Raw genomic sequence first — 21674 nt, 5'->3', positions numbered from 1 at the left:
GGAAGGGAGGGAGGGGAGGGGGGGGTGTGAATCTAAGAGTGTAAACAGTTGACGATCCGTGGGTCCGAGCGCTCAAAGCGCGTCATGCTTAGGGGGATCTGGGGCATCCCCTCCCCCTCCCCCACGGGAAGAGTTTTAATTATAAACTTCAGTTCAAGTACTTTGGACCATCTTGGAAGTTTGTTTGGGTTTCATTACTACAGAAAAGTCGAGTTTTTTGTTGCATTTTCTTTAAGAAAAAAGGACTTTTCGTCGAAAAAAATTTTTTCCCACCAGAAAAAGGGTGGGTGGGATATATATATATATATATGTATGTAAACACCCAAAAAAGGTTTCGTACACAACGCCCCCCCCCCACCCATTCAGCTCTTCCCCATGACGGAGATGGATTATGACGTCACTCCCATGGCTACGGTACTCTGAACTCGCGTAAATAAACCGGATCCTTCAACCGCGGCGATCCTTCCGAACTGGACTCGGTGGGTTCCAGCAGATGTGAGATTTCCCTTTGAGTACACATTCTGGGAACTTGTCCGTACTACAAGTACACCACGTCCATGTACTACAGGTGCATGACGTCAATGTACTACAGGTACACCATGACATGTGGTGTACCTGTAGGATATGGACTTACCTGTAGTGTACCTGTAGGATATGGTGTGGTGTACCTGTAGGATATGGTGTACCGTCCATATCCTACAGGTCCATGTACGACAGGTACACCATGTCCATGTACGACAGGTCCACCATGTCCATGTACTACAAGTACACCATGTCCATGTACTGCAGATCCACCACGTCCGTGTACTACAGGCCCACCACGTCCATGTACTTCAGGTCCACCACATCCATGTACTACAGGTCCTCCACGTCCATCACGTCCATGCACTACAGGTACACCACTTCAATGTACTACAGGTACACCATGTCCATATCCTACAGGTACACCACGTTCATGCACTACAAGTACACTGTGTCCATGTACTACAGGTCCACCACATCCATGTACTACAGGTCCACCACATCCATGTACTACAAGTACACCACGTCCACATCCTACAGGTACACCACATCCGTACTACAGGTACACCATGACCATACCATACTGGTACACCGTCTATACTACACAAGCACACCACGTCCGCATCCATATGATACAGGTATACCACGTTCATGTACTACAGGTACACCACGTCCATGTACTACAGGTCCACCATGTCCGTGTAATACAGGTACACCACGTCCATGTACTATAGGTACACCACGTCCATGTACTACAGGTCCACCACGTCCATGTACTACAGGTACACCACGTCAATGTACTACAGGTACACCACGTCAATGTACTACAGGTACACCACGTCCATGTACTACAGGTACACCACGTCAATGTACTACAGGTCCACCACGTCCATGTACTACAGGTACACCACGTCAATGTACTACAGGTACACCACGACCGTAGTCTAGACACACCGAATATACAGCAGAGCAAGCGAGAAGGCAAAACAGATCGCCAGTGCAGGGGAGGCGCATCCAGTCGCCAGTGAGACCGGGAGGTCAGAGGGAAGAAAGGGACACAAGGAACCTGGATGTAGCGCCCGAACGATCTGCTGCTTGTTTGTTGAGTTACCGTGTAGAGCGGCACGGTCAGGTCATGATTAAAAGGGACAGCCGCGTGAGCGCCGAGGCCCGGATTTAATAAAAGCATCAAACGCTCCAACGACTTTTCTAATTGTAATCCATCAATTCTGATAATCAGAGCGAGTTGAGGCGGCCAGCGCCTCCCCAGCGTGCCTGGAGTCCGCTGGATTAATTGTGCGGGAACGCTCGGCACACCAAGGACACCGGCCGATCGACAGGACACGCGGCCAACTCGCTGATGTAAATATCGGGACGGGAAGGGACGCGACGGGACGAGGCCACCGAGACGGCTTAGAAACGGTGCTCCGGCCCACGAGGCGTCTCCACTCGGCGTGACTCGTTAACCCAAGTGGATTGGGACCCTCCGCAGGTGGGTTCGTCTTGTTTCACAACCACCTGTCTGTCCCTCAAACAGAAGGGACGGCATCCCGCACTTGTCTACCATGGACGAATCACAGATACATCGTTGGATTGACAAGTGCATGGTCATGTATTTGTCGCGACCCTTACAGTCGATACCATGGAAGACCGACACGGTCCCCTACTCTGCACCCCCAGTTCACCCGCATCCTCCCTTCACTCCTCCAGCATCAGACTGTACCGCGTCACGTCCAACACGCTTTGTCCGCCCACCGTGGCGGACCGTGGGACGGGGGGAGTACCGGCCCATCCCGGTGTCCTTTTGTCTCTCAATCACCCTTTTCTTTTTTTGCCCTTCTCTCTTTAGGTAATTTGCATAATTTAATTAGTCGAAAGTATTGCCAATGACACTTTACATCAACTGCGTGCTCGTCGGAATACTAATTATGTTTGGCCTCCCAGGCAGAGATAATAATAGGATTAGGCGCCCAGTCAAAGCGCGGACATCGGGCTAATGCAGGTCCTGGACAGAAATCGATCTCGGCGCGTACATTTCACCAAATCTTTCTGTCCGTCTGGATAATCATTATTCCAAACGGCTCGCGTCAGCAACTCTCGTCTCGGTCTCGGCATGGGTGGACGGCACGACCGTCTCCCTCTCGGACTCGGACCATCATTTTCGTGGGTGGCTCACACACCCGTGGACCGTTCCACCGCGTGCTCACCCTCTCGTGGATCATTTGTGCAGACGCTCACCTCCTCAATCCCAAGGACCATTTCCACGGACACTTACCTTCCCTCCCGAGGACCATTTTCACGGACACTCACCTTCCCACCCGAGGACCATTTCCACGGACACTCACCTTCCCTCCCGAGGACAATTTCCACGGACACTCACCTTTCCTCCCGAGGACCATTTCCACGGACACTCACCTTCCCTCCCGAGGACCATTTCCACGGACACTCACCTCCCCTCCCGAGGACCATTTCCACGGACACTCACCTCCCCTCCCGAGGACCATTTCCACCAACACTCACCTTCCCTCCAAAGACCATTTCCACCGTCACCTACCTTCCCTCCCGAGGACAATTTCCACGGACACTCACCTTCCCTCCCGAGGACCATTTCCACGGACACTCACCTTCCCTCCCGAGGACCATTTCCACGGACACTCACCTTCCCACCCGAGGACCATTTCCACGGACACTCACCTTCCCTCCCGAGGACCATTTCCACCATCACTCACCTTCTCTCCCGAGGACCATTTCCACGGACACTCACCTTCCCGCCCGAGGACCATTTCCACGGACACTCACCTTCCCACCCGAGGACCATTTCCACGGATACTCACCTTCCCTCCCGAGGACCATTTCCACCGACACTCACCTTCCCGCCCGAGGACCATTTCCACGGACACTCACCTTCCCGCCCGAGGACCATTTCCACGGATACTCACCTTCCCTCCCGATGACCATTTCCATGGACGCACACCCTCCACACGCGTTGCACGGCTCATGGGCGCGAACGCGCGTAATTCACGTTTTTCGAGCGCGGGAAAAACCACCACGGCGCAGGGGAATTGCGAGCGCATACTTTGTCAAGTTCTGCTTGTAATTACAATGTAATTGACTTATAACTAACGGGGAATTTACGGAGTAACCAGCGCACTGTTTCTGAAGAACGCGCACGATTAGAGCGCGTTATCGCGTCATTTTAGCGGCGATTAACGCGCTATTAAATCCATTCACAAGCGCACTGCAGGGCCAGAGATCGTGTAAAACACCAGCGGGTGTCGGGATGCCTTTGTGGCCGCGTTTAGACCCTTTTGGGGGCCGTCGCTCGTCGCAATTACACGTGCGCGAGGTGCTTTGATTGCGGCGCAAGCGCTCCACGTGACGCGACCCGAGAGACGATCTTGAGGATCCAGTCGTTAACAAGTAGTCGTCGGGCCTTGGACACGCTTGTGCTGGAATCGGTCTTGGTGGACCTCGGAAACCCGATGGCGAGAACAGGCAAACTGGCAATGTCTACGTCATGACGGTGACATCAAGTACCCAGGGAATTGTTTTTTTTGTGGGGTTTTTTTCATTGAGGTCGTGCGTCATGTTGCACAAGAAGTCGTGCAGGTGCTGAAGATTCCGCACGGTCCGGGCTGACGTTCGGACGGCGTACGCACGTGCATGCGCAGCCGTGCAGGCACATGGAATTTGGGGAGGAAAAAAGGGGGGGGGAGAGGGTTGAAGGTGAGAAAACGCGACAGGTGACAATGTAGTGCAATTACAGGTGGCTGCTTGTGTAGGTATCGGCAGATGATGCGTAACAGTGCTTTGTGACGTAAAGCTACACGAGTGACGTGTAAGCATCTCATATAATACACGACTTTGAATGACGTGATCATCGTTTTTCTTCTTCCTCCCCGAATTGTTCTCAAGTTCGTTTCTATTTCGAATTAAAAAAAAAAATAACAAATAGGGGGCAAAAAAAACAAACAATCAAATCAAACTTTAACCGAGCTGTTCGCTCAACACAAAGAATCAACTCCTTCAAACGGACAACACATCGTATTTTTCCATGCATGAGGAATAATAAATAATGCGATCTCCCGTGACGTCACCAACGACACAGCTATACAGGTACACCAGGTACGCACAAAACCACCGACTCGTCTCGAAGCAAGGTGTGGATCTTCGGTTTGGACAACGTCGCACCGACCGATGAACCATTGAGAGCATCCGCTGGATCACACTGATCTGTTCAAATAACACATGTTGGCTTGACAACCAACAACACTTCAGACTGTACCGTGACGTCATACTGGCGTACAGACGTCATTTTTAAGCCTTTTTGAAAATTGTTTTATTTTCTCCAACCAACTGAGACACGGACAAATCGAGTGTTCATTGCGCTGCGAAACGAAACAAGAGTTCGCAAGAAGGTATCGGTGCATTCTCTCTGCACGCCATCATGCGGACAAGCACGCAGTGGATCCCGATCTGTGATTCGGATCGAGGGACACACGGGGAATATAGGGGTGGGGTTTGGAAGCACCGACCCTCAATTGGTGGGGGGGGAGTCCGAGCACTCGAAGGATCTGCTTCGTTGATCCCGCCACGATCAAGATTGCTCAGAAAACACGGATTCGACAACACCACAGACATGTTCAAGACACGCTGCTGCAAACACACCTGTGCGGACACCTAAGCGTGGAAGTCCTTTTCATGTTTCTTGCCGTCGTGGCGTTGATAAATCCGTTTCGTAAACACACGGACAAATTGCTATAAAAGAGAGACAGATAGTAAGTCAAAAGCAAAATGAGCAGTGCTGGAGAGATGCCGGTGTACAAGTACAACACCCGGACAACTAAACAGCAACAGTTTCTCTTACTCGGACGTTTTTGGAACAGCACATGAGGTAGTTGTACAGAAGTGTACATGTGACGTGTCCATGAAAAAACTGCTTCCCCCAACCCTCCATCGGATGTCAAACAACGCACACCTTCACGGACTGGGCATGCACACGCCACCTGGCTTCTCTAAAGGACCGTGAGGTTTTTGGGTCCACTCTCACGGTGCAAAAGACCCTCCAAATGACAGCACCAATCCTCCCTCCCTCTCTGTGTCGTCCCGACTCGGCACAACATTCCTCCCTCCTTGTGAAACTCTCTTGGAGAGTCAATCTCAATAAAGGGAGTGAGAACTGACACCAGGGTGCCACCAAAGCGGCCAATGCTGAAAATCACTTCGAGTAGAGACGCGAAACGCGCGTGCTGGGAGTGTCACGAGGGAGGGGGCGGGGGCACGGACGCTCGCACATCGGGCGGTGCCATGCTGGTTAGTGCTCATCCGAGTAATAATGAAGCCTCGTGGTTATAAGTTATAAAATCAGATACGCGGGAGAAGGAAAGCTGCTCGAACCACACACACACACACACACACACACACACACACACACACACACACACACACACACACACACACACACACACACACACACACACACACACACACACACACACACACACACACACACACACACACAACCACCTGCCGCGTGGTAGGGGGGGCGCTCCACGCAGCACGTGCAACGTACACCGTCGCTCACCTGGTGTTCGTGCAGTCCCCGTACAGCGTCTCAAAGTCCTGGCGCGAGATGAGCTTGCATCGATTGACGCCGGGCTGGATCGCGCCCAGGCCTCGCAAAACGCGCACCTGCTCCACGTTGCACACCACGGGCACGATGTGCAACCGCTTGAGTTTGGTGTACACGGTGTGAAGACCGCCTACCAGCGGCTTCAGGAACAGGTCGAACGCTTGCGGAAGGCAAATGAGTTCCTGTCCGTTGACGGTGAACGAGGCCACCTTCGCTCCGTGCAGTTCCACGAGGTGGCACTCGTTGTTGGCCGCGGTGTTTTCCACCGGGGGTGGAGTGCAGTACACGACCTTCTTATCGCCCGAGAATTGACCGTCCGGCGTTTGCAGATCGCCCTGCGGGGACGCGGAGAAAGGCGCCTTGTTGGACGGCTCCACGCGGTACATCCCGCGGGACAGCTGTGACACGCCCGGAACAGCGTCCGGCGGTGGCGAGGCGGACCCGAACACGGTGCGGTGCTCTGGTAGAAACAGTCCTCCCAACACCGAGTTCGGAGCGACGTCCGATGAGGACAGGGCTGGGAACGGTCCGCGGGAATCTGAGCGAAACGCCGCAGGCATCCCGGAGACTCTGTCGACCACTGCTGAATAAGGTCCGGCCTTGTCCACGGGCAGGGACTCACCAGCAGAGGAGACCGCCAGGGGAAGCTTTCCATCTGATGGGTAGAGACCCCCTGAGGAAGACGAGGTCTCGGTGGGAGACGGCGTGGAACACGCCGTTTTGTCTGCCCAGTAGAGGTCTCGCAGCGCCAGGTTCTCGGGAGGTGAAGAGATACCGAAGACCTTGTGTTCCTGCAGGCGCCGAGTACTCCCCGCCACGGCAACCTCCGCAGCTGGAGCGGAGCCGAACCCTTCAGACTTGCTGTCCCCTCGGAAGCCGCCGGGCGAGGACATCACGGCAGAAGGGGGTACCAGAGGTGCGGGCACGGCCATGACATCCGCGGAGACCCTTGAACACCATGCACCGGCGCTCGTTCGGTCAGGCACCGGTGCCCGCAGCGTGTAAAGTGCGCCCTCTTTCTATCTAATGCCTGTCCAGTCGACGGGACCCTTCGCGACGCTCCCCTCGCCCTCTTCCCGTCTCCAGCGCTTTCTCTCCTTCAACAAACAGCGATCGCTTTCACTTGGAGGTCGTGGGATCAAGGAGGGGGCCGAGCGAGGACAAGTAACCGCCCGGCTCGGTGCACCGCTCGCTGTGTTGAACAGACTCGCGAAACCGAGCCGCGAACGCGCTAGGGGCGGAGCTTATGTGACCGCCTTCTGTAAACGCCCCGCCCCTTCCTATCACGTCTCCTCCGTCTCCGCTCGACACTGCATTGTCCGAGCTGCGACCAGTGTGACGTTTTCCAGTCTTCACTTCAGAGGAGGCGGAAAACTATTTTTCCTGACACCCACTGGTTTCCCTCGCTAATGGAGAGGCCCAGATCGCTCAGTGTTGCTATCATTACTTGGGCGCACGAAGCAGGTTCTCTTTCTCAACAAAATAAACAATTAAAGGTGCCAAACGGCAGCATACGACGCCTCACCTCCCTGCACGTGTTTTTGTAATCTCGATATATAAATATATGTATATATATATATATATATATATATATATATATATGTATATATATATGTATATGTATATATATATATATATATATATATATATATATATATATATATATATATATATATATATATATATATATATATATATATATATATATATATATATATATATATATATATATATATATATGTATATATATATATATATATATATATATATATATATATATATATATATATATATATATGTGTATATATATATATATATATATATATAAATATATGTGTATATATATATATATATATATATAAATATATGTGTATATATATATATATAAATATATATATATATATATATAAATATATGTATGTATATATATATATATATATATATATATATATATATATATATATATATATATATATATATATATATGTATGTATATATATATGTATACATATATATATATATATATATATATATATATATATATATATATATATATATATATATATATATATGTATACGTATATATGTACATAGTGTTACGGTTGTGGAAATTCGCATTACACCATAAAGGGCCCTAAGGTGAGATATCTCTGTCGGTACATGTGTAGTTACCCCAAACCCGTTGTCTCGAGGGAATTTATGCGATTCATTCGGGCTGCGACGCTTTGAGATAGCCGTTTTTCTGTTCTATCTTTATTTTGAACCAACCACGTCTCGGGCTGTCTTGAGCTCGTTCAGCGATACGCACCGAGCCGCGAGTGCAAATAGCGGCCTTTCCGAGGGAGAATTCGGATCAAGAACGCTACACGCCCACTTCTGATCCGTCCAATTAGCAAGCGCGGAGCGGCTTGGCTACGCCTCCAGGCGCATCTGTGTGAAATCGATATATGCAAATTCTAGGATCAGGGGAGGTTCACGCCCACTTTTCCTCCGTCCAATTGGCGAGCGTGGCTCCACCTCCGAGGTCATCCTGATCCGGATATTTGCATATTGTTTTCTCCTGCCGGCCTATAAAACGGCGAGTGCAAGGCGAATCGGGGCAGAGTCAGTTTTTGGTTGGAGAGCAGAGTGAGTCGAGACATCGGCGTGGCAGAGAGTGGAGTCGGGTGGCGAAGTCATCGGTGTGGCATCGAGTTGGGTTCTGCAGTCGGCTGAGGAGAGTTGCGGGAAGAGGCAAAAGAGCTCGGGTCCGAGGCGTGAAGGACGGCGGTCGGTGACGAGGTCGAGTTGTGAGATCGCTCGTCGCGGGACCTAAGCCAGCCAGCCATTCTCCTCCCCCAGGGCATCAACAATTCCCCCTTTCCCCCGCGCTGAGATAGTGCAAAAAGGGAACCCCGTTCCCACCCCACTCCAAACGTCGTGCCAACGAAACCCGCCAAGGAGCACGGAGTCTGGGCACAGCCACGCAGCCACATCTGCGGCTCGTCCGCCAACGCGTCACGAGGACGAGGGTAGGACCCTCCCCCCCCGGTCTCGCGGACCTGGCCGCTCCTTCAGGTCCCGTGCACATATTGGCATACAGGCCCGTCTGCCCCCTTGTCTATGAGGGTGGCTTCTTTCCTTTGCTTTTGAGTAAATGTGTGTTGGCGTTGTCTGCAAAGTAGAACTGTATAAGTGTTGCCGTGTGAACACGTATTCGGTAGTAACTCTGCATCATTGTTTCTTTTGTTTTAACTGCTATATGTGCATTTTAACTGTTTGGCTGTATATGTGTGCTTTCCGTGTGTCGCGTAATAAATGTGCATTGTTAAACTGTTTTCCCGTTTCGCTTCGTCTTTTCTTTTCTTTATTGACCCTCCATCCTGCTTCACGTAAAGGGTTCGTAGTGGGCTTAATACGCCCGGTAATTAATCTGAACCGTCCAGGTCTGCGATAACACCGCTTGGTTATCCTGATAGCAGGGAACGGGCCGCCCAAGCAGCCCGTGTCCGGAGTCGACCTGCGGCGAGGTGCGATCGCCTGGTCGACCATTCGCGCAACTACTTAGGTAGATCGAATTTGGCGATCGACCCTATCCTGCGCGGGTGGGAAATTGGCACGATCGTGCTGAGGTTAAACCCCCACCCGTGACTAGCTCCCGGCATTGGTCCGAGAGGGTCACGACTGAATTGTCCGTCCGGTGGGTGACGTGCTGCGATCCGAGTTACGTGGCCATTCACACGCCGGCGGGCGCGAATTCGCAAATAAATAAATATATATATATATATATATATATATATATATATATATATATATATATATATATATATATATATATATATATATATATATATATATATATGCAAGCCTGGTGTTGGCTTAGTGGTTAGGGTGGCGGCTTGGGATCCCAGGGTCCTGAGTTCAAGCCCCGTTGGCTGCTGAATTAACACCAGGGCTTGACTCAGCCTGTCATCCTTCCGAGGTCGGCGAAATGAGTACCAGTGTACTGGTCCCGGTCTGTGCCCTGGTTAGAATAGGTGTACCATATCCCTGTGTGTCATAAGAGGCGACCAGGGTTGGCGTCAGAAGGGCATCCGGCCATAAAAAAAAACATTGCCTCAAGAAAAAGCCCAAACCCTGCACAGCAGGGAAAAATGGCTGTAAAAACGGTCATTTTATATTTACATATATAAATATATAAATATATATATATATATTTATATATAGATATACACATCTATATATACATGTATCGATACATATACATATACATATATATATATATATATATATATATATATATATATATATATATATATATATATATATATATATATATATATATATATATATACACCGGGCGTAGTGGCGTGCACCTGTTGTCCAGCTACGCGGAGGCTTGGGTTGGAGGATCGCTTGAGGACAGGTACTCTGCACTGGGCCATGCTATGAGAGGGTGTTGAGCAGCCTGAAATCATGGTGAAACCCAATCCTTATCCCTGTTTCGTAAGAGTCGACCAGGGTTGCGTCAGGAAGGGCATCCAGTGTAAAACCTATGCCAAATCAGTGTGCGGATCATAACGGATGATCTGCTGTGGCGACCCCTAACCGGAGCAGCCGAAAGACGAACAACATATATATATATATATATATATATATATATATATATATATATATATATATATATATATATATATATATATATATATATATATTTATATATATATATATATATATATATATATATATATATATATGTATATATATGTATATATATATATATATATATATATATATGTATATATATATATGTATATATATATATGTATATATATATATATATATATATATATATATATATATATATATATATATATATATATATATATAATTTCCACTGGAATGAAGCCGAAATACACCGCACAGAGAAAGTGCTTGCTTTGATTATAATAACTAGTACGTGCCTGTAAAAAAAAAAAATAATAATAAAAAAATAATAATAATAAATAAATAAACCACACAGGCCGTTTCTTCGCTCTCACGTGCCCGTACGTGCTTGAACTGGGAGTTCGATATTATTCGCAGTTACGATTATTCGCAATTTATTTTTAATACCCAATTATTCAATTAGCGCCAACGTATTTTACCTTTTCGCAATGTCGTGGCAAGGAAAAAGAAAAAGAGAAGAGAAGAGAGAGAAAAAAATTTACTTTCTGGTTCGGTGCATACCAGCACTCTGATGTTCCCGAAATTTATACACCGTCTAATATGAAAACGATCATAACTTGGGCCATTGTGTTTATCTATAAATGCGCATAAGAAATTGAGAAATTATTTGAATACACGAACTCATCACTCTCCGGAAGCCTGGACGTTGTAACCCGTAATAGTGAACGTGGCTGTGCTTCCCTTCCCCATCGGCCACGCCCACGCAACAACGTGTCTTCCAATTGGTTTGCTAAATAAATGGCCATAACTTGGGAAGCACTTGTCCGATTAATATCAAACCTTGAAAAGGCACATCCTCAGGTCCCCAGCAATATACCTGGCAAGTTTCAATTAGATCGGACCAGAGGTTGTCGAGAAACAGCAGTCACACACACACACACACACACACACACACACACACACACACACACACACACACACACACACACACACACACACACACACACACACACACACACACACACACACACACACACACACACACACACACACACACACACACACACACACACACACACACACATTGCTGGAATAGATAGATTATATTCTCACTATCACAACCAGGTTTCAACGATAGAGCTGTGAAAAACGAGAGCACCGTGTCCGTGGTCATGAAACGTCTACCTGCGGAGCTCGATCTCGCCTGTTCAAAACCGTTCGACGGCGTGCGCTCTCCATTAAGCCGGCTGTCCTGACTCTTGTAAAGTCCTGTTGTCCTCATGCCTGTCCAGTCGACGGGACCCTTCGCGACGCTCCCCTCGCCCTCTTCCCGTCTCCAGCGCTTTCTTGTCCTGACTTGTAAAGCGCTTCTTTGGTACATTATGCATCAAGTTAAGGCATTGGTGCCGATTCCGGTGTCAGCACAACCAACTCAACCTTTAATGCTTGCTTGTTGAGCACAATATCCATGACCTCGTACAATTCCAAAACATCCGCGGTCTTGTACTCTCGGTGTTTCAGGACAATTTGTTCGTTTTCGTGTCGTGGTGTCTGGGGATGAACTTAAAATCCAGAAATACAAGCTTCAGGATATTTGAATTGTAAGAGAACGGTGGAAAGGGTTTTTAAAAGTCCGGTGTGGAAGTGTGCGAGGAGTGAGGGGAGACGTGGGAGAGTGCCTTGAGATGGTGGTGAATGAGCCGTGGATATATTACGTACGCAAACAAGGGAATTTCTGACCGTTTACCCTCCCTCCCCCCCCCCCACCCCTTATCCAGTACTTACTCTAACATTCAAGCCCCCACCGTGCCAAAATAACAGCAGGTGGGTTTTCTCATCTTGTCATCCTTCGGTCGGCAAAATGAGTACCAGCTTGCTTGCTGGGATAAGTGAGCCAATCGAGTATCCTGGGTCGGAGTATCGAGTATCTAGGATTGTGCCCTCGCGAAGGAAAAACTTCCTCAGCAGCCGTACGTACCTGATGGTGCTTGAAGGATCATCCATCCACCATCATCCAATCACATGCTATTGTCTTTTCTTTTTAATCACAAAATCCCGCCCACTGCTTTCCCAAACTCCGCCCACCGTCCGAAAAGAGACTTCACCTGCAATAAAAGGAATTAATTAATTTAATTTTGCCAATCATTGCTTGATGAACGTTCGTGGCAAACACTATTTCGCCATCCATCCATTGGGACCATACTCTGTGCAGAGCGTTGGTGCTGCCTAAGCAGTCTCCTTGGCTATTGGGCACAATCCTGGACGGGTCACCACTCCGACACAGGATACCAGCATGCTGGCACTCATTTTACTGACCTCGGAAGGATGACAGGCTGAATCAACCCCACCTGGTATTAATTCAACAGCTGAATGGGATTTGACCTAAGGATCCCAAGCCCACCACCCTAACCATTAAGCCAACACCAGGCATACACGACTTCTCAACATAGATTATCTTGCACTTTTTGTTCCCAATTTACCTTCAAGCAACCACATTCGTAATAATGTTTGCTTACTATACTGAATAATGCCAGGCTGAACGGTTTACGTTTTGTATTCCACTGATCTATCTCAACTAGCCATAATGCTGAAGACTCCTCACTTTACTGTACATCTGCTGATTCAATAAACACTTCTCATAATGAGGTTGAAGTTTTGCTGGACAATGATTTAGAGAATGTGTTGAAGTGAGGGCATTACTGGCTGGTAACCTTCAATGCAAAGAAAACTAAATTGTTGTCCATGTCTCGCTCTTGAAACAGGTCGTTTCCTTCTGTGCGCATGGGGTCTTCAATCTTAACAGAATCATCTGAACTTCGTCTTCTGGATCTTCACATCCCCAAACCTCAGTTGGGATAAGTACATTTCTGGTATTGCTAAGAGTGCTTCCGAGCGAGTTGGTTGTCTCTATCGAGTGCAGAGGTATTTACCTCCTGATGCTGTGTTGTACCTGTGTAAGACAACTATACGTCCCCTCATGGAGTATTGTTGCCACATTTGGGCTGGAGCTCCAGCCTGCCACTTATACTTGTTAGATTCCAGCAATGAATAGTTAACCTGATCGGTGTGGAGATGGGTTCAACTCTTCAACCTCTCTCTTACCGGAAGTCAGTTGCCACTCTTAGTTTGTTCTACAGATATTTTCATGGCAAATGTTCTGATGGATTTTCTAACTTGGTTCCTCCAGTATGAGTGTTTGGATGCAAGACTCGATTTGCCATCTCTGCACACCCATGCAGTATAGCTGATCTAAGGTGCAGAATGAAAGGCTCTGCATATAGTTTTATCCATCGTGCTGTCTCACTTTGGAATCCGCAACCTGTAACGTGCTTCCCACTACCCTACAATCTCTCCAGCGTGAAGAGGAATATCAATTCCTACTTCTTACATCTTTGAGGTTACAAATCACATTTCACCTGACTTCTGATACTTCCTGTGTCTTCGATGTTTTCTTGTTATATCTCTTTCTTTTATTTTGTTTTACTTTGTCCTTATCTTTGTCTAACCTTCCCTTATCCTGTCACTTCGAGTGGCCTTACGCCTTGTTTGGGGCGATTTCCATTAAAAAAAAAAATTGAGAGGCAGGATCTGGATTCAGATCTTCACCAAAATTGAATCAATTCTTTCTTATCACACACCCAACCTGTCCACCAAGTTTCATCCGAATCAGTCTATAACTTTTTGAAATCTCCTACAGACAGACAGACAGACAAACAAACAGGGGTGAAAACATAACCTGTGTCCACCTTCAGTGGTGGGGTTAAAAACAACGACCGGTCAGTTTCGTGACCATTTACACAAAGCATGTTGGTTACTCACGAGAAGGAGAATGTATCAGGAAAATAATTGGGGGAAATTGTCCTTTCGCAAGAGAGTATGAGACACATTCGTAACCAGTCCCATTCAGTGATAAAGGAAACACACAAACAAGTCACCGAATGATACTCAGAAGCACGGACACTGGCATTCCAATTCAAAAACAAATAGATTCTTTCCACGGCATAGGAATCAAAATTAGAAACCCAAAACCTTCTGAACAAAGGCGAGAGGAAACAAAGCAAGTCTTTGGAATCTTCACAAATCCCACCACAAGGATCTCAGCTGGGAGAGAAAATCCTCAGTCATATCATGATCTTAGCTCGTGTGTTGGTATTAAAGTCAAGTCGTGGTAAAATAAACATAAACATCCATGATGTTTATCTTCATCCCATGACGGTATAATCATGTAGTGGTAAAAGACTCATCCATGATGTTTATCGTGGGAAAACACTCATCCCATGACGCTGAAGTCTGTACTATATAAGGAGATGTGCGTCTGTCGGTCTGTCCGTCCATCTATGCATGCGTGCAAGCTCCAGACCCCTCGATGCCTTGAGACCCCTTGACACCCTGAAGACCGCTTAATATCCTAAGACCGTTTAAGACTCCAAAGACCCATAAGACAATTTTAGACCCAAAATCCCCTTCCAACTCCAAGACCCTTTAAGACCACCAAGACCTTTAAGACCCCAAGATGAAGACCATCAAGACCCTTTAAGACCCACATTACCTCAAGACCCTTTGGAGTATAAATATCCCTAAGACCCTTTATGATCAGTAAGACCCTTAAAACCTCGAAGACCCAAAAGAACCCGAAGACCCTCAAGAACCCTAAGACCCTTTAAGACCCCGAAGTAGATGATAAACAGGGTTTCTGGGACTCCCATTGAAATGAATAGGGGAAAAGGGAAAAACTTTCTGACTCAGGCCCCAAAAGCCCAAAATAGGAGACTGATTTTCTCCCCACCTATCCACTTCCCTCAAATACAAGCAAATGTAAAATTGAGACTGATTTTCTTCCCACCTATCCCCTTCCCTCCCATAAAAGCAAATGTAAAATTGAGACTATGAAAGATTGAGACTAACTGATGAAAGCACTTCTCCCCTTTTATATTTTCATTCCACTCAAGGAGCGAACCAACGAATATTTGCCCATGTTCTACTTTAGGAAATAACTTATTTTTCTAAAAACATTCATTTCCATCGAGTATGTTCACAAAGAATAACTTGGAACTTGGTTCTTGGTTTAAGTGTCTTTGTTGAGCAAAAATGAAATGATAAACTTCTCTTAATGCTCTTATTTGACCACCTCCTGAGCCACATATCATTTTGAGATTGTAGTAAATTGTTTTTCCATTGTTCAATTGATAACCATCAAAGTTTTCAGTCCATTCAAGGATTTTTTTTTTCTTTACATCCTCCAACTTATTTGTAATTAAATTTATCCGCTGATTCGTTTTATCTACTTTTACCCCAGTTATTTCTTCAATAAGACTTATTTGATATTTCTCACATTCTTTATGTTTCCCATTTAAATACCAAGGTTGATTACATATCCACTCTTTGGTTTGGATATTGTTTGGTTCAATCATTTATAAATCAGTAAAAAGACAGCGGAAGCCTGTTAAAATTCCCAACCCAATATCTCAACACTTATACTTATACTATAAGGGAGACTATTGATTCCATTCCCTAAAATATGTCTTTTATCATCAAAAGCTCCTAATGCTTTCTTATTTATCTCTTCTGTATATATATATATATATATATATATATATATATATATATATATATATATAATTGATGTTTAGAACTTCTTTTCGTATTCATTTTTTTTGTACTCTTCCTTTTTTAAGGTTAAACAGTTGTAATAATGTTGAAAGTTTATTGTTTCCTTGATTATATTTTTCTTTATTCCCTTCAGCTTCTTATCACACCTTTCAATGTTATTATTATCAATATACGCGAAAGCATAAGACTTTGATCTCAATCCAATAAATTCACTCATGACTTTCCCACCCAATTCATCTTTAAACTTACCAATAACCTTTTTATTCTTTGATGAAAACAACACATCACCTGACTTATAATTACTTGTATCATATATATCAATATTATAAATCATATCCTCATATACATCACTTGTCTTAATTTCTAATATAAAACTATCTGTATCCATATATAACAATGACACATTATGCTTGTACTTTGATTTTAAATTACTATAGTAATAGTCATACATTAACGACTTTGACAAGTCAAGAATTGATGTTCCTATATACATAGGTTTATCCGTTTCAATACTCTTTTTTCAAATGAATAGCACAAAACTTCTCTGAAAACACCTCCGCTTGCTCAAAACTTGGTCTTTTAATCAACTTTGAAGTCTGTTTCCAAGGTGCAGCAAGTCTTATGTTTTGTCGATTCCTAACATTTTCCATAGTCTTTCCAAATACAGCATTATTCATTTATTTATAAAAGTCCTTCTCAAAATCAGTTTTTGCTTCTGTTCTCCTTTTTGTATTAAAATCAATATACTTCTTTAACCAATGACTTTGTTTAAATTTCAAAATCCTATGAATATTCCTCACCCTCAACCCAGCAGATAAATATTGTCTCAAGTTCCTTTGATGTAAAACATAACTTTATTTTTCATTTAATGTAGTAAGTAGTTTTTCTGGAGTTTACCTTTTATATTAAATGACTGTTAGTAATCACTTAACCATTCTTTTCTTGGACTTTCTTTATCAGGGGCATAAGGTAGGTCTTTATGTTTGTCATGAAGTTCTTCTGGATATTTTAAATCAACCTCAAAATAATATCCAACTTCAGCTTCATCCAATTCTTTTTGAGAGGAGACAACAATGTCTTGTAAAACTTTTTCATAATGTTTTTCTTTAACCCATTTAAGTTTTCCATAAGGTAAAGATTGAGACATAGCCCACCCATTCAAATTGTTAGCATCGTAATACATCAAGTAAGAGTTGTCCTCATTCTTATAATCAGGAAGATATTTGATATTTGCTTTAGCATATCTCTTGGAACATACTTGAGATATTCCTCCTTTTTAGCCTTCTCTATCATTAAAAGCATATCTATATCACTGATTAATTCCAAATTCTGTTTTGTCATTTTTAACATAGCACTCAAAGCCAAACCCAGGGCTGTGTAATAGTGGGTGGGGTCCAATCCATAAGAATTTTTATTATGAAAGCATGTGATAAAAGTTTCAAACACATCATCAGCCAATAACAGTACATCAGTTTTAAGATACAAATCATGATATTCTCCAAGATTCTTTATATTAAACTTCTCCCAAACCTTTTTAGCTTGTGTATAATCTCTATTGGAAATATGAGTTTTATTCAACTTGCTATAGAAACTTTCCCTTGAAGGAAGTTGTGTTTCTTTCAACTTCTCAAATGAGTCCACGTAGTCATACGGATATATTCCCTTTTGTGATAAGAGATGAATCTCTTCTTGATTTGAGAAATGTGATTTAATATTTGGTAAGTTTTTAATATTTGATGCTACATTAGATAATGGACTTGCCATCAACTTGTATAAGTCAAGAAATCTGATATGGGTTATGGGGGATGTATGAATTGTTTTTGTGAATGAGATGTATTTTTGATCTGTGTTAGGAATGGCAGAAAAATCTCCAGATGTCTTTGAAAGTTCATTTATAAATAGATGTGTGTCATAGTGAGCGTTGTGAAGAAAGACAGGAATAAAGTTTGGGGGCTTGTAATTAAGATTACAACGGGAATGAGCTGGACCTCTATATTTTCCAGTAAGATGAAAATGATCCCGAACTTTGACCTCTCCCTCAATTTTCTCTGCACAAATATGACAGATACTGTTCTTTCGAAATTCCTTTTTCTCTCCATTTGCTAATGACATTGGTTAATAGGTTTTAACCATTATTTCTCTTAGTCTTATGCCGTCTTTTTCCAATCGTCTTACAAACTCCTATGAGGCATCTTCTCCTCTATAAAGTTCTAACTTGCTGTATTCATCAACAACAGATGATTTGATATAATAACAGAAACCACGAGTACGTTTTTGATATTTATTTGTGTATGATTTATTTGGATTCGGAGAAACAGTATCTATCTTTTCAAGGATACTTTCAAAATCAGCATATATCACAAACGGATGTTTTATAGATTTGTTAAAATATTTGAATGATATGTTTGAACCTGCTTCTGGTAAATTGATTGTGGTTGATTTATGATTACGACAATATTTTGAATGTTGATTTCATCGTTCTTTTGTATGAAAGGAGTTGAGACATCTCTTACAAGGATACGTTTTACATTTTCTCTTGTATAGTTGTGATTTGGTTAATCTTGATAAATTTTTGATGAAAGCATAATATGATTTTTCCTTTGAAGTAAAGTAGAGAAGGTCAATATGTGTTTCATCATTTTTATAGTTGTTTGAAATTTTTTATATATTATTCATTTTCTCAAATTTAGGAATATCTCTCAATGACATTGGAAACTTTAAATCTTTAACATTTAATGTATTCTCGTATTTCTTAAAATGTTCAACCCTTTCAGGTTTCCATTGTGGAGGATGTAAGTGAGCAAGTACAGACCATAGAAAACATTTATCTTTGTTTTGAATATTAACAACCGCTTTCTTAAGTTTTATCTCTTTTGGTTAATCAATAGAAAAAGAAGCTTGAAGAGGATCTGATTTTAAGATTTGTATACCTAAAAAGATTATTTTTGTAATAGCAAATCCACGACCAACTACAGTGTTATCAACATCTTGTTCTTGTCTCTAGAGTTCATCGTAAACAACACATCTTCCAAAATCTTGAAATGATGAGATAAAGTGAGGGTTTGTCCTCATATAGGGAGTAGTTTCATCACCTTCTCTTACGATATTCAATTTTACTCCCATATAAAACTTAAAAGTTTTCATTTCACTTAATGTGTTTTTAATTATAGTTTCAATAATTTGTTTAACCATATCAACAGCTTCCATGATTGAAGATGGTCCAGGGTCTTGAAAGCAAAACAATGTTATTTTTATATGTCCTTTAAATGCCCCATCGGTGTTTTCAATGGAGAATTTAGTGGCACCTTCCCTATCTTCATTGTTCTTGTGTTTACGTGATTGACGCGTGATATATGGTTATTATAAAAAAAATTTAACAATTCCATTATCACATCTATCTCAATGTTTTGTTTCTTGGTCAAGTGGAGATATTTGTCTGAAAAGATTGAATGTGTGTTTGTTGGTTTGAGGGTGTTTTTTATAATATTTAAAATTCATGATTACAAACATCGTAGTATGTTGTATTCACCATATTTATATAACAAAACTTTGCTTAAAATAAAATTTTCTTGATGAAAATTCCGTTTAATTAATGGGTGAATCTGTGCTTATAACCATTTTATCCTCCAACTTTTTTCACTTAATAAATACAATGTATCAAGACACAAACGACAAGTTTCAATCAATCTCTTCATTTGTAAAAGATACTGAGAAATATGTCAAGGATGTAAAATTGAATAAAGATAAATATAACAACTATTGGATAAAAACAATTATGGTGAATAATACGAGTTCTTCAATTTCCTTCAGTGGAAGGGCTTTTAGTATATCTGGAAAAACATCAATTAAAGTAGCTCCAACAAAAGTTTCTCCTCTCCTTCTGGCAATATATTCAAAACTAGAAAAAGCAATGAAACCAGAAAAAGTATCAAAAAAGGAAAACCTCATGGATGAAGCTTTAGAAAGAAAAGATAAGACCATCTGTAATATGCAAGGAGAAATTTGTATTTTTTTCAACAACACTAAAGATGTAAATCCTGATGAAATAAAGGATGTTAATATGTCAGGTGAAATGACATTTCGTTCATTGGTAGTTAAGGATAATTTTAAAATTACCGTTAATATAAAAAATGTAGTAGTTGAATCTGTTAATGAAAAAAAGTATATAGATATAGCTGGTAATGTTTTTTCTAATAATTAAATAAGTCGTTATTCAACTGAAGATTTTAAAGATTATGAGAGTGATGATAGTATCTCTGTTGGAACAGAAAACAGTTATGATACCGAGAGTTTGTGTTCAAACGATAGTTATGAAAGTAGTTTTATAGATGATTGTGAAAGCACCAATGAAAGTACCGAAGATGAATTTTATTTGAAGTAAAGTTTTACTTTATAAATATGAAAAGTTTATGAGATTTTGAGCCTCTTGAATTTCCTGATTCTCCACATGCAAAATTTGAGAATTGTCCTGCGTGTGAAAGACGGGGATTAAACACAGAGTCAAAAGCCTATAAACAATGTATGTTCTGTGATTATCTTCTAATTAATAATAATAAAAAATATAAAAAGGAATATAATTCTTTCAGATTTACACCAAAAATGAATTACTTTACAAGAATGATTTGAGAAATGAATGTGAAGTATGAGGGTGATAATACACCTTTTCTTACAAGAGAAGAGGCTGAACAAATGACGACCATGTTTCGTGGATTGATGATTTATATTATTAACGATTGTCATTTTCAGGGAAATATCAACACAAGATATTGTATAAATAAAATATTGGATTATCTTGAAATTAAACCTGAACTTCGGATAAAACATAGTTTCCAAAAAAGCCAATAAAAAAATTAAATAACCTGTTTTCCAAATATATAAATGAATGATTTTTTACCCATTTGGGAAAATAAGATAAAATTTAACAACCATAAAAATCTTCCAAATTCATTAAGATGTCTCATAGTTGGTTCGAGTGGATGTGGAAAAACCTGCTTACTTTTAAAGATGCTCCTTACTCCCAACTTTTTAGATTATGATAATTTAATAATTTTCACAAAGTTGAGTTTTCAACCTGAGTGTCAACTACTCGCACAAGGTTTTAATGCTGGTCTTCAAAAAGAAGATATAATCGGTTTATTTAAACTTCAAAACAAACTAAATGATTGCAACATTGAAGAAAAATACAACTATTTTGTGATACACAGAGATATAAAAAGAAATCAAAGCCGATAACTTGTATTCTTAGTGATAATACGGATTATAT

The 21674-nt window shown here is 42.6% G+C and overlaps 1 protein-coding gene across 3 annotated transcripts in view; it reads right to left on the bottom strand.

The window, feature by feature from the left end:
* Nucleotides 1–7380, bottom strand: part of LOC147014493 (dachshund homolog 1-like) — a 205315-nt gene extending 197935 nt beyond the window's left edge. For 2 of the 3 annotated variants that reach the window (XM_085852485.1, XM_085852487.1), the window contains exon 1: nucleotides 6107–7379. In XM_085852485.1, coding sequence (XP_085708611.1) covers nucleotides 6107–7086 — 980 coding nt within the window. In that variant the 5' untranslated portion in view covers nucleotides 7087–7379. Of the gene's footprint in view, nucleotides 1–6106 lie in introns of all 3 variants that reach the window. The other variant, XM_085852486.1, reaches the window with a different exon arrangement.
* Between the last annotated feature and the right edge of the window lie 14294 nt (nucleotides 7381–21674).

This window comes from Eptatretus burgeri, chromosome 13 (genome assembly GCF_056783735.1).
Source record: "Eptatretus burgeri isolate ZD-2024b chromosome 13, Ebu_testis_v1, whole genome shotgun sequence".
In the NCBI taxonomy this organism is placed as follows: Eukaryota; Metazoa; Chordata; class Myxini; order Myxiniformes; family Myxinidae; genus Eptatretus; species Eptatretus burgeri.
Note: the sequence above shows the minus strand (reverse complement) of the source record. Positions and strands in the feature narration are given on the sequence as shown.